Source organism: Anabrus simplex, chromosome 8 (genome assembly GCF_040414725.1).
Source record: "Anabrus simplex isolate iqAnaSimp1 chromosome 8, ASM4041472v1, whole genome shotgun sequence".
In the NCBI taxonomy this organism is placed as follows: Eukaryota; Metazoa; Arthropoda; class Insecta; order Orthoptera; family Tettigoniidae; genus Anabrus; species Anabrus simplex.
The window spans coordinates 94,883,507-94,909,568 of record NC_090272.1 but is presented as its reverse complement, the minus strand read 5'-3'; the positions used below and the strand labels follow the sequence as shown (position 1 = coordinate 94,909,568).

At 38.1% G+C, this 26,062-nt stretch overlaps 1 protein-coding gene across 2 annotated transcripts in view; it reads left to right on the top strand.

The window, feature by feature from the left end:
• The window catches only part of eRF1 (eukaryotic release factor 1), a 226,314-nt gene that overhangs the window by 66,296 nt on the left and 133,956 nt on the right, over window positions 1-26,062 (top strand). For both annotated transcript variants that reach the window (XM_067152373.2, XM_067152372.2), the window contains exons 5-7: window positions 4,626-4,816; window positions 18,645-18,774; window positions 18,860-19,080. In XM_067152373.2, coding sequence (XP_067008474.1) covers window positions 4,626-4,816; window positions 18,645-18,774; window positions 18,860-19,080 — 542 coding nt within the window. The remainder of the gene's footprint in view (window positions 1-4,625; window positions 4,817-18,644; window positions 18,775-18,859; window positions 19,081-26,062) is intronic.

Here is a 26,062-nt window from a genome sequence, read left to right as displayed (position 1 = left end):
ACTTTTTCAAAAGTAAGGCCATATTGATCAGGAAGAAATCTATGAAGGTTGTTCGGGAGTAGGATTCAAGTTGGAGCCACAAGATTGTTTTAATTTTGAATATGTATTAGAAAATTTGAATTGGACTTTTCAGGGTAAGAGATATCGACTCACTTTGTCAAGAAGAGGGATCATGTTCAACCCACCATCACAAGTAGGGAAAGATTATTTGTGTAGATATGAGTAACCTTCCTTGATCCGTCCTGAACATACAAAATACCAATTTGTATGTGGTCACTGGCCACCTTGCTGTTGTCCATACAAAATACCATTATGTATATGGTCACTTGCCATTTTGCTGTTGTCCCTTTTGACAAGACGAAACAGAACACCTTAGGAACGAATTTCAGTCTAGTTTTATAAAATGCCACAAAAATTTATTTTTTTATACATTTAGCAGTTACAATTTGAACATTTCTTTTCGTCAATAACAGGAGTTTGTAAAGCAGTTGAATGTGGTGACATTTCCTTAACTCTTGCAGTGCCAGGCGGCCGATTTATCGGCCAGTGTGAGCTCATGCTAAAAATGCCTGGGGCTGACCCGTCAGCCATGTTTTTCTTCCGCCTGTATCTTCAATCCCTTCTGCTTGATGGCAGTCTCAGCTTCCTTAATCTCTGTAAATATCAATAACATGCAGTATCGATATCAGTGAAGTTTATAAAAGCTTTCTTTCGACGCATTGCAAGTTTAGTGCGTGATAGTCCTGCAGTCTGCTGCTTCATGTCGCTTTTTATCTTGTTTATAAGTTTATTTACCTCTGATAGTGTAAAGACAAGGATATGAAAGATAATAAACTATGCAATGTTTTAACATTTAGCGATTCCTTAGAGAGTGATTTATCGCCTGATGACAGCGATGATTTTTCTGATGAGTGATATTTCTGTAAGTCCACTGTCTAGGCAAGGCCATGTGACAAATGTATCTACAATGCAGGTAGGAATAATTCCTAGTAGACCTGATTGTGAACAAGGTCAGATCTTTCCTCTGAGACTGTTGATAGTTCAAATTGATTGGAAAGAAGTTACAGGTGACACTGATAATCCACCTAATACTGGCTTAGATTTTCATGAACTTAAAGGATCAGAACACATGCCACCACAAAAATTCTGCACCATTGCCTTATTTCTGCATGGTTTTTACCATCTGCCTTCTGCAATCATTTGTAGCTAAAACCAGTAGATATGCAAATAAGTTTCTCCAGACCTATGCCAACCTGTCACCTTCGTGTTGAACTAGACATTGGAGAAATGTCACTCTCAGTGAAATGAAAGGATTTATCGCCTGCCTGCTAAAATGGGTCTTATAAGACAACCCATAATTGCATTATACTGGTTTACTACCCCTTTGCAGCTATTGCCATGGTTTCATGATATGTTCCCCTGGAATGGTTTGCTGTTGATCCTCAAATATTTTCATCTAGTTGGCAATAAAAATTACCCGGCTCCTGGGGAACCCAACTATGATCTGTGTTGCAAAATTCAAACCCTGATAGACCCTGCTAATAGTGTATTTAGACTACATTATATTCCCCATCAGTAACTCAGTGTGGATGAGAGTTTGTACGCACAAAAGATACACCCAGCTTATGCAGTATTTACCTAAAATGCCACCATTGCTGGTGTGTAATCTTTTGGATGTTATTCGATTCATTTTATAATTATCGTTTAGCATTCTTTATATACTGTGGTGCAAAGAACACTCGCAATGATCAGGCAGATGTTCAGAAGCATGGGCTACCATAATGTTATGAAATTGAAAATGGGATATTAGGTGTGTCTGTATGGATAATTATTTTATGTCCATACCCTTGGCAGAGCAACTATACAAACTACAGACTTGAGTAACAGGAACCATTCTTTGCAATAGAAAATTTCTATGTCAGGTCTTCTGAAGTAAGTTCCAGGTAGGGGAAAGAAAGTACTTCTGGTAAGGTCCAGTTCTTTCAGCTGCTTTTAGAGAGGGAATAATCACAGTGTTCCCGTGTTTTACAATACTGAGAGTCAAGTCAAGACCTAAGCGGTCCCTTTGATGTTAGCCGGACTTCTGGTCAGTGAAGAGGCTTCTGCAGCAGTAAATAGTTCCTATGTTTGTTGCTTGTTGCTGCAGTCAGGAACTTCCCTCAGTTTTGGTCAGATATTCTGGTGATCTGACTCGACCAAGTAAATTTTTGCCCTGTAAAAATGTGGAAAATATTTCACAAGTTGTATGTTATTCGGGTTCGCTACCGGCTCTTAAATTTCATACGTAGATGGCTGTGAATAGTTATTGTTCTCGGTGGTGTATGTAGCAAAATAATTATTTAACATGAGCTTGATATCCTATTGCATTGTGTACTTTTAAGCTTTGTTCGAGTTAATTTCATTACTGTTTAGTTCACATAATTTTTACGATGTTGAAGATGGATCCAAGAAAATTGTTGGCAATACTGGCTGCAATAGCCTGCTCAGTATTCATAATGGCTGCCAGCTGTGAGCATCATCTGGGTGATGCTGTGACGCTTCAGTCACAAGTGAATTACTGTAAAGCTAATAAAAGTGGGGGGGAATTAAGTAGGAAGTCTAAACAAATTGTTCTGAACGTTTACAGTAGCATACGAGATGAGAATCCGTGGAAGAAGTGGTGAAGAAAACTGTGCAGTGTTTCTACATACAATATTTACATGGCTTGCACGGAATTTAAAAGAATTCGTATGTTTTCTTATGGTACCATATCGTATATGCTGTCCTGTTCTTTTTTATGTATGTCGTGAAGTGAAGGTTTCTGATGATATGTCTCAATAAAGTCGCTGAAAATTTAGTTTTAAGAAAGTGTCTGAATTATGTAAACAAGCAAGAAAGGCGATAACGAAGGTTAAACAAAACTTAACTGAGCTGTATGCCAGATTTATGTGACAAAACGTTTGTTCGTTTGGCTGTTAGCTCAGTTCGAACTATGCACTTGTAGTAAGTAAAACAGGAAGGACCTTAGCATGGTATGGGTATAGGATCCTTAGCATACTTGAAATAATAATAATAATAATGATAATATTATGTACTTTATATTCGTAACTGCTCCTATCTGCAGAAATGTTGTCATGAGGAGATCATGAGTTCCGTTTTTACCTTCCGAATGATGAGACTATGATATTTACAACCTTCTTGGAAACACTATTTTGCAGTCCTACTTACAGGTGGGTTTTTAGCTTGTTGAACTACGAGAAACTGCCACTGACAGCCGTTGCATGCGAGCGGAATCGTATACTTATATCGTCATACTTTTCGTTGTAAGTCCCCATGTGCCTCACAAATTGCATTATGAAATAAAAAACCTTGCTTCTTACCTCGGCATTCGTCAGTAATCTGTTTTACATGATCAGTAAAGGAATAAATAGGTATGGTACGTAATCAAAGTACGATCCGAAAGGAAGTACTTTCTTTTGATGCTACCCACCATTTGAGAATGAAGTATTTGTCAGATGCACGATGTTAATAATAAGCCGGCTGTGGCGGAGGAGAACCGAGGCGGGAAGGGGGAACGGGACGTGCTCACTCGCAGAAGGATACTTTTCCTTAGCTCTTGAGTTGACTTTTAGTATAGTATCAACACTCAGTGAAGCTGGAGGTTCAAACTGTAACAGTGTCCATTGTGGTGATTTGCGTAATGTAACCAAACCTACCATCATCTACTCATACAATAATCACATGGGGGAATAGATACATCAGATATAATGCTATGTGCCTACTTGGATGAAAGACGGGAAGGAAGTATGCTTCAATAATTGTTCTTGAACAAATCCCACATGGTTGAGGCCACAATCTTGAGTGGTGTACAAAAAAGTTGGGCACTTTAAAAAAAATATCTCTGTAAATAGAGCGATTAGCAAGATAGTTGTGGCAGATTTAGACACTGTGAACCAACTGCTTTGTATTGCTATGTCAGTAAACCGAGAACTCCATGCTATACAAAACTGGTTGTGTAAGGAATGTTATTGCATTCCTGGCATTGAGGCCAGTGTGGTGAACACTTTTGCGATTTCTGGTATTCTAAGAGTTACAGAGTTGGTACTTGTAGGAAAACAGAGTTGGTTAAATGTGTTTGTGTAAACTACATATCAGGCTGTTCAGTTGGAAGCTTGCATTAGGAGGGAGATGGGAGATAAAAAACCCACTATCAGTTGTACTGATGATAGTTTTATAGGGTTTCTCCTTTTCACACCTATCTAATACTGGGACATGAATTAAGGCCATGGCCACTTTCTTTCCAGTCTTAGCTCTTTTTCCATGCAATCATTGCTGAAAATTTATCCAAGTCAATTTTACTTTAAACCATTCGTAAAAAGAATATCTGAAGAAAAGAATCTTTCGCATGAAGAAGAAATTTAACCTTTGTCTTGAATGATGAAATATCTTGGCTAAAATGGGTAAATCCCTTACATATGTTAACAAACTAGAATGGTGTTACCATCTCATTTTCCTACTTTGCCTGCAAATAGAAATTCAAGTTCTTTAAAAAATAGCTTAATGGCAGGAATCCAATAATTCTTGAGTAACATGTATTCATTGGCTGATTTGTACTTGGTTTTTAATGTTGTGTATTTTGTTGTCAGGTAGAGGAGGTCAGTCTGCTCTTCGATTTGCCCGGTTGCGCATGGAGAAGAGACATAACTATGTCCGGAAAGTAGCAGAAGTTGCAACGACGTTATTTATCACGAATGATAAACCCAACATAGCAGGCATAATTCTAGCTGGTAGTGCAGATTTTAAAACGGAACTTAGTCAATCCGATATGTTTGATCCAGTGAGTACTGTTTATTATACAGTTGTGTGTGTGTGTGTGTTCGTGCTTGTGTTTGAGTGTGTACTTAATTTAATTTTTCTTAATTTAGAAAAATAGTTTGTTTCAAGAATCATGTCCTGGTATTTTTTTTAGGTAAATTGAAGGTTTCAAGTTCATAATTGTATGCATTTTCTTAATGTTCCCATAAGCACTTGGAAATTGTATGCATGAAATACAGTGCATCATTTAATTCTTACTTGACTCTAAACATAATATAGTGTTAAAAAGTTTGATGACCAAGCAAGTTAGTCGTGCGGTTAGGTCGTGCAGCTGTGAAGTCGCATTTTGAGGGTTGAAGTCCCACTGGCGGCAGCCCTGAGTATGGTTTTTCCCATTTTCATACCAGGCAAATGCTGGGACTGTACCATAAGGGCACGGTTTTACTTTTCCAGTCCTAGCCCATTCCCATCCCTCTAGTCGCCAAAAACCTTTGATGTGTCAGTGCGACATTAAACAAGTAGCAAAAATGTTCTTAAAATGTTTGCTGTATATGCATCATAATTTATTGCTCAGTCATGAACGAGGCTCTGTTTCTGCAAAGCCTTGCTCCAAAAGTTAACACACTGTGGAGAAACAAAAATCACATGTCATATGGCAGATGTAGTTTGAGTTCTGAAATGAGCCAGTTTTTCATTCGATGTAATACAATGTTACCATGTAAACAATTTCTTGTACTAGGTTTGGTGTTTTCCAGACAAAATTGATTAAAACTGAGCAGTAGGTTGCCTAGGTAGGTGTTCCGTCAAAATTGCAACATGTGGTGGCTGAGGCCATATGGTTATTTCATCGAGTTCCCTGAAGGGATCCTGGTAGTTTCACTATTAAAAAAGGCATAGTGCAGCATACTGCACTTCCTGTCTTACATTTCACCGATCGGCTTGTCGGTGTTGCGATATTGCGAACAGCTGATATATATGCGATGTGAACACAGCATAACCTAACAAATCACTTACCATACCACAAATAATGTAAAAGTGCATGCATGGTCAGTCAAGAAGAAGAAACACATGCAAAGAGAAATTGCACTCGGAGCACTTGGTAACAATAGAAAGAGGAATAATTTAAATGAATTAACCATTAACTGTAGTGTACAGATCACTTCCATAAGAAAAGACAGCTTTACGATAGCAACACACCTCTCATTTCTGAATCACTCCAACACCACAAAACTATATTTCGTCCTGAGTCTAATGAAATCACAGAGTTTTCAACATTTGTCTGCTATATCTTCTTTTCCCAAGCCTCATTAATGATTTTGTGTGTTTTGCTACTTTTCTCCAGTCCTCTGCACTTCTGTTCCAAACACCATTTAGAAGTAGTCTTTTCCACTTCAGGAATGGTGAAATGGTTATTGGGACCCAAACCAACTCTATAGCGTTGAACTGGCAGTGTTGGACCCTTCGCAATTTCATCCACCACACACATTGGAGTTTGCGACTTGTTCTCATTCAGAAGCTGAACGAGATCGCCCTTCCTCATACTATTCAGATAACTGCTTTTGTCAGGCAAGTTCTTTCAAAGTGGGTGCTCAAACTATTTCTGCATCTGTACATGGTAGTCTATTTACTGTGGTGATATACCAAGTTTGGTACTAAATCTGTAACTTGTTTTGCATGAAGCACAATTATTTTTCCTCCTTACCATTAGGTATTGCCATTGTGCCCGCCAAAATCATTTTTCCAGCCCGTCCCTCAAGAAGGAGACACACCAACTCATTTTCTGTCGATCCATGCAAAAAATCTTCTGGGACTACCTGCCTCAAATCTGTACTGCCCCACCACAGTATCAGTTTGTTTCATTAATGCTCTCCACCCATTCCCTTTCTTGTACAGGAATCCCTAGATCTTTTTATCACAGTATTCAAAGAATATTAGCTTCTGTGGAAGAGATCACTTTCTTGAAGGGAACATAGCTATTTGGCTACAATAGACTGTTAGTTCCTATCGTAATAGTAATAGATATGCTGATGAATAACATCCAGCTGAAAATTTGTTCAGATTTGTTGACGTCTTAAATTCTACAGTAGAACCTTGATAGTTCGAAATCGGTTAATTCAAAATGCCGCCTAATTCGAAGAAGCTCTCATTCCCGGAAACACGAGATAACGTTTTGTATGTTATTTAAATTGTTTAATTCGAAATACGGATAATTCATAATTCGAAGTACAATTACCGAATTTCAGACTTAATTTGAAACTGCCTTTACATTCTAAAACAATAGTAAGTTACAGAGTAATTTAAATTCAAAATTTATCTGCATCATGATAGAACGCATCTTCCAGAACGTGCAGGGGTAGCTTTCTGCACTTTCACATACTTCGGTGTATCTACAGTGTGCTCCACAATTGCTAAGTTTGAGTGATATCGGAATTCTTTTGTATTCAACGTTTTAAGGAACGTCGTATTATCACCCAACTGGGAGTATGCGGAGAAACAGAATCTGCGAAAACTGGCAATGCCGACATTTGACGAAAAAGCATGGCTCATATATAGAGTTTGTGGTTCATAGCATTTAAAAATCAGAGATTTAGCATTTTGATTTTCAAATTTAGCATTTTGTAGCATCTACATTTCTCAAATTTAACATTTTGTAGCAAATTGGTTAAAAATAGGCGTAATTTGCTAATCAAAACCAACTTTCAACCTATTAGGTCGTGTTACATACATTTAGTACGTGTTGACGAGATGTTAAGTACAATGGCCAACCGGACACCTGTGGGATTCGAGCCCACAACTTTTGAATTCACTGTAGAAAATAACACACACATCAACATAAGACTGCAAGAAGTATTAACGCACACACACGAATATGCCTATTTACAAATTTACAAACACAATTTCAAAGTGAAAAATACTATTCTGAATATATTTATTTATCACAGTACAACATGCCAATTGTTTAAACGGTGCCCTCGTTCATTCGAGACCGCCTATCAGTTACAATTATCTTGTACTTGCTAAAAGAAAATCCTACATCGACACTGTTCGTGGAGGCCCAAATGCACAGCAGTGCTGCCAAGACAAAGGATGTACTGCAAAACTTTTTTTTTTTTTTCTTGAAGTCTTTGAGGCTTGCTTAACATTGGAACTTGAAAAGAGGTGCAATGAGTATGGAATGAAAATTAGCCTCTTGAAGACAGAATTGATGTCAGTAGGTAAGAAATTCAACAGAATTGAATGTCAGATTGGTGATACGATAATTTCAAGTATTTAGGTTGTATGTTCTCCCAGGATAGTAATATAGTAAGTGAGATCGAATCAAGGTGTTGTAAAGCTAATGCAGTGAGCTCGCAGTTGCGGTCAACAGTATTCTGTAAGAAGGAAGTCCGCTCCCAGACGAAAATATCTTTACATCGGTCTGTTTTCAGACCAACTTTGCTTTACGGGAGTGAAAGCTGGGTGGACTCAGGTTATCTTATTCATAAGGTAGAAGTAACAGACATGAAAGTAGCAAGAATGATAGGAGATACAGGCTAATTTAGGAATGAACTCGATGGAGGAAGCTGCACGCATAAACTGGCTTCGGTGAGGCAAATGGAGGAGGATAGGTTACCTAGGAGAATAATGGACTCTGTTGTGGAGGGTAAGAGAAGTAGAGGTAGACCAAGACGACGATGGTTGGACTCGGTTTCTAACGATTTAAAGATAAGAGGTATAGAACTAAATGAGGCCACAACACTAGTTGCAAATCGAGGATTGTGGCCGTGTTTGGTAAATTCAAAGAGGCTTGTAGACTGAACGCTGAAAGGCATAACAGTCTATAATGATAATGTAATATATGAAGTCTTTGATTGCAAAGTCGGCACATCATTGTAGGCCTATCTGTATCTCAATCGCATGCTGTTTGATAGTCACTTTACTTCTACCCATGGCTACCACACAATAAAATAAATTGCTACCGTACTTTTAAACAGGAACTACTGCTCAACACCAATGTCAAGAATAACTGACTATGAACAAGGGTCAACACAAAGAGAATGAACGTGTGTGTTTGAAATTGTATTTGCTGTTTGATTGATTGTTCTTTGCAGTGCTCTTTGGCGAGTGAAAGATATTCCACACATTGAGTGATTTAACCCTTTGGCCCACCATTACTTGTGAAAGGAAATATTCCCTTGCGTACCATTTATGTATTTTTTTTGTCACTTTAACATCAATTTGACTAATCACATACATAAGAATACACAGAGTAAAGTGAGCGTTTAGCTCGTCTGTAGTAACAGGAAACCACTGTTTTTGTTCGTAAGTATTACTGGTTTCAAGGGAAGCATATAAATTATCAAGAAATGTAGAGCCATAGGCATTGATTTCCTTTGTAACGTGATCCCAGAGCTGTGGGGCTAGAAATTCATTCCCTGCGTCCATTTCTTTAGGATTATTTCCCAACCCCCTCCTCACTATAGAGCGAATTTCAGAAACTGGTTTGCATGTTACAGAAACAGGCTTATTGTCAACAAGATCATATTTCCAAGTATCATTTTACTAGAATTTTCATCCGCTCTTGTTGCATCCTGGTTTTGTCACGTAGTTTCAATTGTCACTATCATCTCGGAACTGAAATCTGAATCACTTTCATCACTGTCAGTTGAAGAAGAGGAAGTATTTTCACTCTCCAGAGAATCATTTCTACTTTCAGCATCACTCTATTCAAGCCAATTACGAATAACCTCACCCATGCCGCACTTGGATGCCGCCATGATTGTTTACAACAAGCGGCAAACTGAGGTGCTTTTTATTTTCCATACTTCAGCTCAGAGTTACTATGTACACAGAGAAAATAGCTTTAGGTATCATCTGACATCAATCGGGTAGGCTGGGAAACAAACAGAATAAATCTCTCTGACCAGCTAACCGCGATAATGAACTTATAAATGTTCCATGCACCAGGACGGAAGTGTCGGTCAAAGTATTGTATGCACACTTTTTAGTGATAGATTTTTGTAATGGGTTGAGGAGTAAGGAGGGAGCACTGCCGGTTCTGGTAATACCGCCAACTGAATGGAAATGACATCTTAATTGAATCGATAATATGATTGATCAATATGAATTTTCTAAACCTTTATTATCTTACGCCAACAACTGTCTCACACACACAATGTATAATACTAATATAACATTTCTCGATGCGAAACTTGTTTCTAGCATGAATTCTATAGTTTGGCTTTGCTGTGTAAACTACAACAGTACGAGTACGTAAAGTGTACGCCAGATGTCGCACAGCGATCATAAGCGATTCTTAGTTTGTGTTTCAAAGGTTGCCGATACGAATCTCGAAGATAACCGAAGTTGACCGATTCAGCACTATTGTGTAAATCTATCGCTAAAAAGTGCGCAGATAATATGTTACCGCCTTACGATCGCAATGGGCGCCGTAATAATTCTTTCTCCTGAAATAAATAACATACATACATCTTATTTTTAAGAAAAATGCAGTTTTTAGAAAGATATATGTTTATTTCTTATAAAACCGAGAGTTGCACATCTATTTCGCATAAATTGCGTAATTTTGCGTTTTGAACCAATTTTGCATTTTATCACTAATTCAAAATCACTAAAAACCACTCGTACGGGTCATATAAAGATTGAGGCACATACACTGACAAAGTTTCGATGTATTTTGCATTTATCGCAAATGCTAAAAATCACAAACTCTACTCCTATAGTAAAAAAGAAATGCATTTGCACAGGGGAACCAGCATAGTTTCACCTCATCTTTGAATCGTGTGATTTTTTTTCTTTCGTTGTGTGAGGTTATGTTTGTCAGTGATTTATCCAAGTGCATTATTTGAACATTGTGAATGCTCCTTGTTGGATACATTTCAGAAATAGTTCTTTTTAATGGCATTTGAAAAGTTTAAACTGTGAATCAAGGTTAACTGTATGCAGTAACGGGCCTTGGAACATTTTGTAACGCGGCAAGGCTTGGCACTTCTGAACGACGAATTGGCGGTTAATTCGAAATCGTGTAATTTGAAGTCCGATATTTGAGTCGCAACGACTTCGAATTAACAAGGTTTTACTGTATTTATCTTCTTACCTGGCATGTGGAGTTGCTTCCTCTGTTACGCTCTCACAAACGGTCGCACTTAAAAATTAACCTGTTACTACAGATAATGAACTCTTAAATACTGTATGGTTATACAACACCAAATGCTTTTCCACACTTAAATTTCCACTTTTTGATGTTTTTAAATTCTATTGAAATTGTAACCTTGACTGTATTCTGGATCTGAATGGTCAGCCTCATTGGAGGATGGAAGATTTATTATTTCTTCAATTAATCTCTCTCCGACAATTGTGGGAACAGTCTAAGATTTAAATTAAGTGTATTGTGATCTATCAATGCGATGGCACTGTATGATTGGCTAGTTTCATTTAATTTGTAATTCCCTTGATTATCACTAGATAGCAGCATCAGTGGTCTAGTTGGAAGTACTGTATAATCCTGAATACCACCCGCACTTTTTTCCCCAAAATATTGGTCCTAAATCTTGGGTGCGGGTCGTATTCAAGCCGTTGATTCTTGTAATTTTTACTACATTCATATGGGGTATTGAAATAGATTTGAATACGGTTACCGTACTCAATATACCACATGTAAATGGGCATTCAGGTCTTACTGTGTTTTAGTTGTGTTCTAGATAACAAGTTCGATTTTTCTCAATACGGTTACAGTGGCACGTAATCGTGAAATGCAGGGTAATCAAATACGGTAAATCTAAGAATATGGGTAAATATGCAGAAAATATGACAGCCGCTGCTGGGGGTGCTTGATCGTCATTTGTTTCACAAGTGTTGCTGGCATGCTGGGTGTGCGAATAACTGATCTCGCAGGATATCGTACTTTGCGAGAGTCGAGACTGTTGGTTACGGAAGTCTACCTCGCTCATATTCGAGTTCCATATCTGTCCCGTAAAAGTGCTGTCTCGATATTAAGCAATTGATTCAAAACCACATCTGCGGTCATTTACTGTGCGTGGGAAACTTAGTCGTAAGCGAAGCTGAAATATATACGGAAATCGCGCCGTTGGCAGAACGTACGATATTGATTAATCGTGTATTCATGATTGGCGGAAGAAGAAAAAAATTTCTAAAAAGTAATGGCGATCGCGGATCGTTCCACTGGCAAAGTGCATTGTATCCGGAAATTGAAGAACGACTCCACAAGTTTGTGATAGAAAAACACGAGTTAGGATATGGTGTTTCTAGTGAAATGTGTCAATTGAAAGCACTAGAGATCTCAAAAGAACTCAAAACACAGGGTTTCACTGCAAGCTGCAGATGGATCCAAAACTTTTATCGGAGAAAGGGATTGCATTCTGAGACATACGTCAATTTCACGTCTCCCTGGGGCATATGAAAAAAAATTAACGCCCTTTCATCTTCACATTATTCATTTGAGAAAGCTAAATTCTTATTTGCTATTGCAAATTGGGAATGCTGACCAGACACCTGTCTATTTTGAAATGCCGTTGGAAAATATAGTGAAAACGAAAGGTTCTAAAAATGTAACCATCAGAACAAGTGGTAACGAAAAGCAACAATGCACGCTAATGTTGTGTGTATTAGCGCACGGAACCAAACTCTCTCCATATGTGGTTCTGGAAAGGAAAACACTTCCGAAAGGAAACTTGGTGCCCGGTGTTCTTGTTAGAACACGACTCACGCTGGATGGACAGTGCGTTAGTTGAGGACAGGGTGAAGTGCGTTTGGCAACGTCACCCGGGAGCCTTGTTACAAAAACAAAACGTGCTTGGGTTGGACAGTTACCGAGGACATACAACTGACGCCGTAAAAGATATGATGAGGAAAGGAAAAACCGATCTTGCGATAATTCCTGGAGGACTCATTTCTATTCTACAGCTGTTGGCTGTGTGCATGAACCTTTCAAAACTGCAATGAAACAGTTGTACACCAAATGGATATCTGATGGTGATCATGCGTTAACACCAACCGGACGAGTGAAGAGGTCTGAAGTGGGACTAAAATGGAGCTGGATCAAGACTGCATGGCGTGCATTCCCAATGATCTAGTGTCCAAAAGCTTTAAGAAATGTGGAATTTCAAATTCAGTGGACGGTAGTGAGGATGACTATTTGTGGAAAGATGCCACCGACGACAGTTCCTGTGTTGAAACTTAAGATGATGATGGTGAATTGTGAATGATCTGACTATTGGATCAATTTTATTTATGATTTTTGTGATGATTTTATTAATTGTAAGCTGTTTGAATTTATATTTGTAGTATATTTGAAGAAAATGAAATAGGTATAAAAGTTTTTTTATTTTTTTCCGTATTTTGCTGTCTCAAATTTTGGGGTGTGGGTCTTATTCCGTGGCGGGTGGTATTTGGGATTATACGGTAATTAATATAATTCCCAAGTTAAAGGAGTGATGTTCCACCAGATAAATATACAAAGATTCACAGTTGTAAAATTAGAATCTTACATGTACTACCGTATTTGCTCGCATATAACTCGCATTTTTTGAAAGAAAGATAAGTGTGAAAATTTTTGGTGCGTGATATATGCGGGGGTTTGTGTGAGAAAGATTGTATTTGCGAAAAAAACGTAAAATTTGCATTATAATACCAATGTAGTTGGCCTGTTATTGCATTTGGCTGTTGAAACAAGATAACTGGCATACTTACCCTATTCATTGTCACTGCCTTCAGTCTCTGAGCTATTCTCGCGTGCATCATTCTGGTCACCATCCCATACTTCATCATGCTGACTTCTGTCCAACGCATTTGCGCTGCCCATCTTCAAGAAACTCTTCACAATAACGTCTGTCGTCACCATAACCCATACCCGCATAATCCAATCACACACAAGTTCAACCGAGGGCCTCTTTATTTTGCCTGCTGGCATCAACTCACACTTTCCTCCTGCCATCCATCCGGCGTAAAATTTACGTATGTTGTCCTTGAAGGGCTTGTTGACGGAAACATCTAAGGGCTGTAGACAATTTGAGTCCACCAGGAATTATAACGATCGGTTTTCATTTCCTGAAGACTTTTCTTGGTGTTTTCCACCACGTGTCCATGGAAACTGTCCCACACTATAGGTCTTTTCTGCTCTGATGGCGGGCGGCCTACATGCTGTAAGGGGAAGAGGGGTTCGGGTAGTATGTCACTGCCCAATCTGACAAAAGATCATCTAGTGGTGGTGCTGAGAGCTACTCATTAGCGTGTTTGTTGCATGTGATGTTAGTTTGTTTCTATTTGTGTTGTTCTATGTTATTTGTAATAACTGCACTATATATATCTTACCATGGAAAAGAGGAAGGAGATAAGGAGCCAAGGTAGAAAAATGTTCATGAATATTTTCGAAAGGAAGCAGAAAATAATGGCCCTTTAGTGAGTGTGTATAAAGTGCAGCAGAATGTGGCAGAAGCTTGTCACATACCTGCCAATCCTTCCGATTTACCCGGAAACTTTCGTTTTTTTTTTATTTGTCTTCCGATTTTCCCATTTACTTTTACTTCCTATTTTTTGACCAATATAACCTCCAGTACAGTCAATACTCTTCCCCCACGATAATTCTTAATTCTTATGTGCTTGTGTAATTTTCAAGCGTATTTATTTGATGCTTTATTTGGTGAGTATCGTGTTTATAATACCAATATAAATGGTCCGTTATTGGACATTATCAATTTTCCAGCTAACTCATTCGTGGTTCATAGCGTTTCGCCCCCGTGTGCTAAGTTGGGCTCATCATTTGGTAAACAGCACACCCACCAAGATGCATGGCTAGTGCATATTGTGGAGGCCACTGTGTAGGCTACTTGACTTGGAGTCACTGGGAATGCCATTGCACTATGAGAGACTGTCTCATCACCAAAAATTAATGCCTGCCTGGCATTATCTCTTTACATTTCGTAGGAACTTCTGTTCTACACCAGGTTCATTACATTCTGGTAGAACGTATTTCCCACTTGTACCCTTCTGCTGATCTCCTCGTCCAACCTTGCATCTTGCATTATATCATTCCCAAATATTTGAAGTATTCAACAACCTCGAGGTTTTGTCAACTGATACTAACGATTCCTTTTCCATCTCTTTCTGCTCTTGTCATCACCCCTGTTTTTCTTTTCTGATACCATATATCTCAGTATTGACACTTAAAGACTGTAGTTGCATTCGCACTTCTGTGTTGACTTCCCAGAACACTGTCATTTGTGTGTCACTCTTTCTCACACAGAAGGTCTAATAGCTGTTGCGGATGCAGTTGGATCCATCATGTCTTGCAGTGAATACGGTGGTCTTCACTCTCCGTAGTGGTCCATGCGTGGCCGGACCCTGGTCTTCTTTAGACAGTGCCCTCCCATGACCATTGTTGCCCAATTTATTATTTATAAATTTCATTTCCTTATTGATAAATTGTGTATTGATTGGTGGAAAAACACTTTTTTCATCTATACATTGTTGCCCAAACCGATGCACTGTGGATAAATCCCTGCCAAATCTTTCTGCATTATTGTTATTATTATTATTCAGAGAACAAGCATCTGACCAATTAGACTTGTTCTGTATTTCCTCATATCATTTTCTTCCCCTTTTGTCTTAACTGAGAGAATGGGAATTTATGCACATTTAAATTTGGATCAAATTTGTATGTATACATCCTCGTATTTTACAGGATCATTCATTATATTGAGGTTGTGTTCCACTGAACTACAGTAGAAGTCTGATATAGTGAGTACGGCATTTAACGAGAACCCCGTTATACTGACAGTGTTGTGATGTCCCTTCAAAATTCCTATATTAAACTGTGTATTATCCTTCGGTTACAGCGAGAGCCCTATCACTGATGCATCCGTTATTATGAGCGATTAAGCGCGTGCGATTGTTTCCGTTACCGATATTTATGCACCCCAGCGATTATGTTGCATTCGATTATCTTCGGTATCATTTTCTCGGTATGTCTAATACTGCAATTAGGTAAAAATGGGATACTCCCCAAGATATGGCAGAGTACATAATTGATTTCACAGGTTAGTTTACATTTTCTTGCATCTGGTTAAATTATGGAAAGATTGTCATGTAAATTTATAGCGAGAAGGTTATCTTTTCTCTGCTGGCGTTTGAAGTATGTTTTCATCATATGTATAGTACGGTTAAGTTAGGATAGGTGACGCAGTTGGAATAAGGAAACTGAAACGTTCACCACAAAATGCGATTGATCGTCTTTGGTACGGTATTGTTTTCTCACTGGGCATTTGCGAGCTCTCTCATTGACATTTGAAAGCGATGTTGGAGTGGATTAGTGATACCCAACGACTGCTGTTCTCTAAAGAATATTCGAAATGAAAGAAGGTAAAAAGTTTTCGTAATATATGCGTAAATAATGTGGCCAATGGCAGTTGTTAACTCGGTAAAAATAATGGCTGAAGTAAAAGATCTCTTTATTTTAATGTTATATACCTTTACTGAAATTAAGTAAGAATGTGATACACCCAAGGATATGGCAGAGCACATCCGTGATTTGAGGATGGTTCATATTTTCTCGCGTTCAGTTAAATTTTGGAAAGGCTATTCACATGTAGATTTTTAGCGAGGATAACTCATTTCTCTACATGTGTTTAAAATATGTTTTCATGAGACACATAGGTTAGGTTAGGTGATGCCATTTGAAGAAGAAATCTGTGGAGTGATACCATGTTTCTCCGAATCTAAGATGACTTTTTTCCCCCTCAGAATCTCATGCGAAAAATCAAGGGTCTTCACTTGCGGCCTAACAGTAATGAATACCACTGGCAACTCTCGTGGTAACCAGGCTGCTTCTTTTCACCCCTGCACATGCACGCAAACACAAAATTCCTTGACAATAAATAACCACCTCTTTATTATACATCACTAGCCGTGAGAACTGGTTGTACAGTGCCTCTGTGTAATGTCACTGGATTTTGGGAAATAGTGAAGATAGATCGACATTCTGTTAGCCTCTACAAAAACTTTTCTCTAATCTGCAGAACGGCATCAAAACGTGTAAGTCTTCGAATTCTTAGAAGGGCCGTGGCTACTCGGTGGCAGAGTAGTAACGCATCTTCTGCACCTGACTCTTAGTAAAATTAAGTTTTATAGACGACAAGAATATTATCGTGATGAAAAGTCGTAAAGATACGTGGAACAGGTATTGCCGGCAAATTTTCAACGGGTTTTCGTCGATATTATGATGCCAATTTTAAGTTAATGGTTATTAAACACTCAGGAATGTAGAATAATTGTGCAGCCACAAGAAAATATGACATAGCCTTAACTAAAGCCAGTATTTGGCGTCAGCGTGAACACAAAGATAGCTAAAAAATGTGTACTCTACAAATAATGCATTCAGTGGTCTGTTACAAGGACGCTTTAAAGAAGTCAAAGATGAAATTGTGAGGTATCTACACGAAAAACGCAAGGGCGGAATGGCCACCGTGGCGCATTAAACTTGTTCGTTGACCTTCGGTGTCCATGATTAGGCCTATATATTGCTAGCCGATGAAGTTGGCCAAACACAAGCGAGATGTGCGTGTAGCGGTAGCCGGTTATATCTGACACTGAGTAAATATACTGTACCGTAACAGTTTTATAGACAGCAAGAATAATTTCCTGCCGGATCGCCATATTATAAAGGCGCATGGAATAGGTATTGCCGGCAAATTTTCAACAGGTTTTCTTTGGTATTATGATGCCAATTTTAAGTTAATGGTCATTAAACCCTCGGAAATAAAGAATAATTGTGCAGCCGCAGAAAATTGCGGCATAACAAAAGTTAATGTTCGGTGTCTAAAAATGCGTGCTGTACAACAAAGACATTCATATGATTTTACAAAGCACTTTTTGAGCCTGATTTGCATTTTTTGAAGGAGAAAGTGGGGTTCATCTTGGATTCGGAGAAATACGGTACTGTAATTTTATTATTTTTTTTTCAGAATGGAATTAAACATACACTTCCACGTAGTATCGGATTTCGAAAAATAGCAAACAAGTAAGCCGCAGCACGGATATCATCTGCGGAAATGCAAGTTTTGAACAGACTGATTGCCGTTTCATACCGATTTTAATGTGTGTGGGGGGTTTTCCATCTTTTATACAAAAATCGGTTATAACTACAATCCGCTATAGCGAGTAAATTTTCCGCTGTTGTGAATTCTCGCTATAACAGACTTCTACTGTATTTTGGGACATGGAATTTTCCCGTATTTTGCAGATTTGTGTTTAACATGGCCATATTTAGCAGTTACTATGTGAAATAGCTCAGAATCAGAAATCTGACTTGATCATAAAATATTCTTATCAATTTGCATTACTGTCTTGGGCTGCAGCACGATTGCACTTGTTTTCTGCAAAAGTGATCACTGCTAATTTAAACTATATGATGCAACTCCTTTTTTTGTATCCATAAGTAAGCACTGTTTACTTACGGGTATAAAAATAATTAGCACAGAGACTATATATGTAATATACCTAGAGTGCATTTCCCACGTGGTTACTGCAAGCATATCATCGATGTGCTTGCCGAGCAGTACGTTACTGCTGTGTTGCCACCTGCTTCTTGTCAGTCACTGCCTACAAACTGATTGATGACTGGCCATAGAAACAGTGGTTTTTTTCATAACCACACATTTTGAAAAAAACATTGATGACAGAATGCAAATTTTTATTTGTTATCAGATCTCAATTTGAGAATTAAGGTTGTAAAAAATTTTGAGGGTAAATACAGTAATTGCTTCTTCAAGCCTGGGCTCTGGTATGTTTAATGTTGTTTCTGATTTAATGAGAATTTTTTCCTTTTCCCACTTCAGAGATTGCAAGCCAAGATAATCAAGTTAGTGGATGTTTCATATGGTGGAGAAAATGGATTTAACCAAGCTATTGAATTAGCTGCTGAATCACTACAGAATGTGAAATTCATTCAAGAGAAGAAACTCATTGGTAGGTGAATGTTAAATTTCCTGGTAATTGTTCTCTTGAGGATGTGATGACGTTGAAATGATTACTTTTTATTTATATTTTGTAGGACGGTACTTTGATGAGATCAGCCAGGATACGGGCAAATATTGTTTCGGTGTGGAAGATACGTTGCGAGCATTGGAACTAGGATCAGTAGAGACTCTAATCTGCTGGGAGAACCTCGACATCCAGCGTTATGTGTTGAAGAACCATGCAACAGCTGAAGAGAAGATACTTCATTTGACACCTGAGCAGGAGAAGGATAAAACACATTTTACGGATAAAGAGGTTTGAACTTCACTTTCTGAATATGAAGTTTTGATGCTAAGCTTGGTTCATTTTAAAATGCTGAATCTTAACATTGTAAAAATTTTTTTACTTTGGCTGTGATTATGATGTAAACTTCTCCCTTAATATTTTTATAGTCAGTAGTTCCATAGAGAACTCACGAAAAAATTTTTGTAGAGGGATAAATACATTACCTACATTGTATGGTTCCTGACATTTGGTCGTGAGGTTTGTGATGATTATTGTTTTAAGAGGCAGTGCAGTGAGAAAATGATCATTTCTTAACCTTAATTCTAGCAGCATAAGGAGTGGGTGTAATCCTTCAAAGAATGAAGGTATCGGTAAAAAAATATGACCAAGATCGGAAAAGAAATGAGTCTCTTGGTCTTTTAAAACCTGATACCATGTGAGATGAGGGTGGGAGTTGACCAAGGTAGGTTTAATGGTAAAGATGAATGTGAGGAGGCTGGTCATACAAGTGAGTGGAACCAGTATCATGTTCAACTAGAGACCCTGCATTTGGTTATATAGATGTGTAGTTTGATTTTCTTATTACCCCACTCTGCTAATGAAATGAAGCACTGGAAAATTGATTTCTGAAGTTTTTAATGGTTTGATAGCAGTGAAACATCAAAATTGTTCTGGAAATGATCTAGAAGTAGGGAGTTCGTGGTAACCATTATCACTGCACAACAATCAAATACCACAGCCATACGTTTAAGTTTACTCCTTTCTATTCTTTATCTTCATGTTGTCTGACTGGGTGTAATGCACATATGTGTTGCACATTTCTTCAATGAAAGCGGGGTGATGTGGCATTTTTGTTCATACATAATGTGTGTGTAGTACAACTTGGCAAATTACATTCAGTTTACTTTTCTGGAACTTGAACGTTCTTGGTGAGTTTTATCCATATTTGTTTACCACTGGTTTATTTGGTTGCAATAATCTAACACACATGAATTCATTCCAGTCTAACTGCGGGCGAACCTTGCTCAATAGCTGTAGTTGCTTAAGTGCGGCCATTATCCAGTATTCAGGAGATAGTGGGTTTGAACCCTACTGTCGGCAGCCTGAAGATGGTTTTCCGTGGTTTCCCATTTTCATACCAGGCAAATGCCCGGGCTGTACCTTATTTAAGGCCACGGCCGCTTCCTTCCCAGTCCTAACCCTTTCCTGTCCCATCGTCGCCGTAAAACCTATCTGTGTCATGCGACGTAAAGCCAATAGCAAAAAAAACCTGCGGTCGTGCTCGAAGCATCCATAATGACGTTCACGTCGCGCTGCGAGCATAGCCGGTAGTAAAGTTTGCCAACTCGCTAAAAATCTTGAAAGAGCTATGCACACATTCTGGCAGCTATATCGTGTTTCTTCATGTATTAGTTCGGTGAGATTTCAACAGGTGGCAGTATTATCTGTCTGTCAGAATTTATATTTTTGACATGTGTGCATTAGTGGATGTTGTCACTCAATGTGCTCTAAAGCTTAGTTTCTCATGGCAAACAAGTGCTTAGTGAAAGTTATATTTTCTGTATTTTATGTCATTGTAATCCCTCATATCTAGGAGGAAAAAAGAAAGAAAAAAAGGAAAAACCAAAAACAGAAAACCTTACTAATAAGTAGACATTCATTAGTTTCCATGCAAACATAAATTGCACGAGAACATGCAGTAGGCTATAAAATGAATTCCAATTATAGTGAAATGTAAGAAGTTGCTTCGAATCCATATTCGGGTGTCAACATTTCCATTTGTGCATAAAATTATAATTACGTACCTTCGCTAACATTGCCTTCCGTGACACTGTCCTAACATAAAATATATGAATACAATTTCATGAGAGCCTCCCATATTCATTATTGTTATTACTGTTATTATTGAACAATTATTTTGATAACATTTTCATTATTGTTGCTTTTTCATTGTAATGCACATTTTACATGCTCAAATAAGGTAAATATAATAGTATTTCAGAAAACTACACTTGCTTAGTAGACATACTTCTTAAATTTGGAAAACGTTGTATAGTGTATAAACAATTTTAAGTGCTAGCTGACATGAAACAACTTGACATTTTTCATTACTAGGCTTTCAAACAAGTACAAAGAAAAACATGCATATATCTCCTATACATAAAAATTCCCAATTCAGAACCGTGTTAGGAAATCCATTTCTACACAGGAATGGGTTAACAAGTTACACCTCCATTGGTTAAGTGTCTGTGAATAGCTAAGGAATGTGACTGTCGTTCCCTTGTGTTTATTAATTCTTATACAGTCATCTGTTATCTTAAGTTGTAGAATTAGCAGCGATAATCCCTTAGTTCACTATGGCTTTGGGTAGTGAATACGACCTTAGCGAGTCTCAAAGTAGATTAGTTTTATGTTCCGTATTGAGGATGGATGATTATAGCAAAGGTTTTGGTTCCACCTAATCAATACCAATTTATTTTACAAACCATTGTATTATATGTATCTGTACACATGGGACTAGTTTTGACCCAACAGTTGGGTTGTCGTCAGCTGTTTAACATAATCTTAAATCCAATTGGAAATAAATATAATAGGCTATACATATTCTAAAACATTTGTGGTGGCCAACTGTAATCATGATAGCGTATCCAAAACATATCCGAGAATCAGATTGGTAAAACACCAGCCATTAAACTTGACTTCAAACACTGAATTGGAAATACACGAGGCATCTATACGTTCTTTCTAACAGCCAAATGTTTTAACCCTTACCCCTCGAATTAAAGTTCTCTGTGTTGCCTCTACTACTCGTATTTTAAATGTACATTTTTATCTTATATGACCTGTATTAATCTTTCACGATTTTGGAGATAGCACTTGGCTTTAAATGCTGTAGTTAGGCTATACACATTTACAGCAAGCTATACTGGAGCAAATAAAAGCAATATGTGGAATTTAAGACGAATTATTTTGCATTTTTATTATTATATTATTACCGTTATTGCATACCAATTGGTTTCGTTAATTTAGTGTACAAATTATCGCTAAAAAGCAATTGAAAAACTGTATTCAGTCTGTTTTCATACCTTGTGGTAGTTTGTAGGCTGAAACCACTGTAAACAGCAATTTCTTGAAATCTGAATCTGTTGATTTATAATTGTGCCAGCTGTCAGCATCAGGTACATGTTAAGTTACGGTACCGACCATCGTGAAATGCTATTAGATATATTCATTAGGAGCAGAGGTGCAAAAATACTGAGGTTTTGTGTGTTACCTGACATATACAACATATATATGACTAGAAGTGCACATGGCGGCCATGTTTGTTTACTATCGCTCGAGCTTTCATGTGCGTGATTTGACAACTGACGGCTACACTGCCATCTAAATAATGGATTTTTGACTGACTGTCGAATAGTATCTGGATTCTACAAAGTTCCACGCGGAACCAAAAGATGGCAGTACAGTGTATCATCGTGTATTTTGTCGGCCAAGAGACGGCAGACGAGCGGTGGGCGAAAAAATGCCATGTCGGGTCTCTCCCGACATGCGACCGGAACGGGAATATCGTAATTTCGGGCCTCACCTGACAGATGAGTGGTAAAGGTTAAAGGTAGCAGATTGTTTTATAGGTCTTCCTAATATATTCTGAGAATCAGATTGGTTATGCACTGTGGCCGTTGTTGAACAGCAATGAACAGAAATCAGAAGTCCTTGTTATCATTTGACTTTGTCTTGTCATCATGGTGGGTAAAAAAAAACATTTAAAGAATTGAAGTGTTTATGCTAAGCAAATGATTGTATGTAGCTTTCTTATTTAAAAATTATTAAATATTTAGGCCTATGAAGAAATGGACTATGAAGAAGATTTATGTTCAAAGAAATCTGAGTATTTACATTTCCTGATTTAAATTGTATTATTTTAAGTGTAGAAAGGGATGTGGAATTGTTATACATGACTTGTGAGGCAGGGTGTGCCATGTGTAAGTGGCCCTTTCCTGTCATTTTGTAATATACGCTAATATGCGTATTCAGCAGAAAGGATTATTCTAAAAAAAATGTCATTGGCCAAAATACAAATGTTTTTTATTGGCCAATATATTAGGATATTTAATTGGTGAATGTGGCAAACTGGAGAGTTTCTATTGGTTATTTTGTAATCACTTGATTTCCTGTTTGTGGCTCCTCGCACGTGCGAGTCAATTTGCCCGCGTCTTTGAATTTGGATCACTACAGTGGGCAGACGCGTTTTGCGTCCGTCCCGCAATGGGTCTTCAGCCGGCAAAGGTAAGAGCTATATTATTGCCTTATGTTATCTAAATGCATTCTTGCGTTTCGGACTATTCCCACTTAATGTAACTTCAGTAAGTATGTAGAATTTCCTCTAGTTTTCCACATTTTCCAAAATAGAGCATTTATATGACTTGGCGATTATGCTAGTCCGCAAGGTGTTGTTTTCAGAGGCAGACCTTCTTTTCTAACTCTAGTTGTAATTGTAAGTAACTGTAACACTATCTTGAAAAGTTTAATTAATTTTGTTTCGTTCGAGGTTGCCTCATTTCGTTCCGTATATTTAACTTTAATGTGAACGTCTATGTCAAAGTTTTCTTTCCGTAGATTTAACTTTAATGCGTACCTCTTGTCAAAGTTTGTTCGCGACTGAAGAGCTTAATTGTTTCCCTGCCCGTGGAAGAGGGGCAGAAGTCAACACAAAGAATGTTGCAGCTGGCTTGATTACGGCAAAAAGTGGTCTTCCTGTGTGCGCTGTCTGGAAAGAAACCGCAGAAGACAAAAGCCTGGAAGACGATGCAAAGTATTAAAGATTGGAAGTTGAAGGGAAAAGACTGTGAATGTGTTCCTGAATAAAGAGTTTTGGGAGCAAGTAACTAGGGGAAACGAGTGTTTACGTTAATTTATTTTTTGAATTAGCTGTCATGGATGCTGGACAGAATCATTCTCATGAAGAGAAGGGCTGGTTTCCTGTTACTGCTTATGAAATATAGGAGCATTTTTCCCTTTTTATTTTGACACCTCAGAATAGGATGCTTGACAACTGGGAAATTAATGACTTGGCTTTAACACGTTCACTGCATATTAACAGACTGTGACATACCCGTCACCTGAGCAAAATATTTGTGTGGGACTCTTTAAAAGTTGTAATTATTGAAGTTTTGTACGTTGGTAGGACGAGTTCTATCGAACTCGTGGACTTACCCACTCACGCGCCTGGTGCGTGACCCGCACGGTGTTTGAAATTGAGAAGTAATACTCATCACCAGACGGACCATACGCCACGCGTGTTGGTAGATTACTGTGCATTATTTACCGCGGATAGCAAATAAATGCATAAAGCAGACTTGCCAAGTCTCCTGATTTTTCACCGTTCCTCCCGATCGCTGGGTCCGATCTCCCGATTTTCAGAGCAATATTCGTAAGATTCATATTATTTTAAACTCCCGCGGATTTCTTCGTTCTATCGATATATGGCTGAGTATGACTGGTCGATAGTAGTTCTAATAGTGATACCAGATGGCAGTACGGGGCACAGTGGCCAGTCATGTGCTGCTCTTTGGTCTATAATACAGTCATTCTCTTTGCAAGCGAGTCAAGCGAGTAACATTCTCTTTGGAGTAACCTAACCTCAGAAGTAGTACACCATAGTTGTTTTACCCGTAGAAGTGCTCGTCTTGTGCCTTAATATTTGTTTTGGCCAGAATGTCAAAAAAAGAAATATGATGCAGTGTTTAAACGTGCTTATGGGGAAGAGTTTCCGTGTTTGAGTGAATCTAGAAAGGGACCAACGTTCACATTCTATACTATATGTAGGTGTGAATTTTCAGTTGCACATGGCGGGAAATGCGATATACTCAAGCATATGCAAACGAAAAAACATAAGGAGTGCCCAGTGTGTAGAAAGGAACCAGAACTGAACTTTTCATGTAAAAACCAAGATGTAAATCCTGTGATGAATGCTGAGGCGTTATTTACATCATTTATAGTAGAACATAACCTGCCTGTAAATTGTGCCGATCACGCCGGACCTTTGTTTCGCAAAATGTTTCTGGATTCGGAAATCGCTAAACGATATGGGTGTGCTAGAACGAAAACAGCGGCTATCATTACAGAAATGTGCATGGAAGAAAGGGCTAAAATGTATCACATTTGCAGGTGAACTCATATTCTGTTGCTACTGATGGTAGCAATAAAAGCGACTTGAAGATATATCCCCATTGTTGTAATATTTTGTAGGCCTGAACTCAATGAAATTCAGAGTTGTCTACTCTGTGCCTAATTTAGAAGGGGATGCTACTGGAGCTGACATTGCCAATCTTTTGCTCTCAACTTTTCGGGAATTCTGCATTCCATTAAAAAACTGCCTAGCTCTTGGTGCTGATAATGCTCCAGTAATGGTGGGATTAAAGAATGGTGTGGCAGGATGTTTGAAGCGGGAAAATAGTAACGTGATCATCGTAGGCTGCTCTTGTAACCTAATTAATCTTGCTGCTGAGAAGGGTGCGGCATGCTTGCCCGTAAATATAGATGAAAGTATAATTGATATGTATTTTATTATCTGGAAAGGTGTGCACAGAGGAAAGAAAGGTTCAGAGAATTTCAGACTTCACAACGCAGAGATCAGGAAAATTCTGAAGTATTTGCCTACTCGATGGTTATCACTAAGAAGGTGTTCAGATAGGATTTTGCTTCAGTGGGACCCTTTGGTTACATTATTCAGGAGCGAAATTGTGAGTAAGGATTCTCAGACGGGAACTTTGAAGAATTACAAAATTGCAAAGCACAGTTTAAGTGCAGATGTGTCTTGTTTGTCTGAAAACATTAAGGATTGTGTTAACATTTCACCTCACTCCTTAGAAAAATAGGAAAACCCAGTCATCAGTTTCACTAAAAAAATGAAACTACTTATAACACTAAGAGCCATGCATTGTCACGTGAAGAACGACTTTTCATGTTCCTTTCATCAAATTTACATAAATTGTTTTGCGTTTTTCTCTCA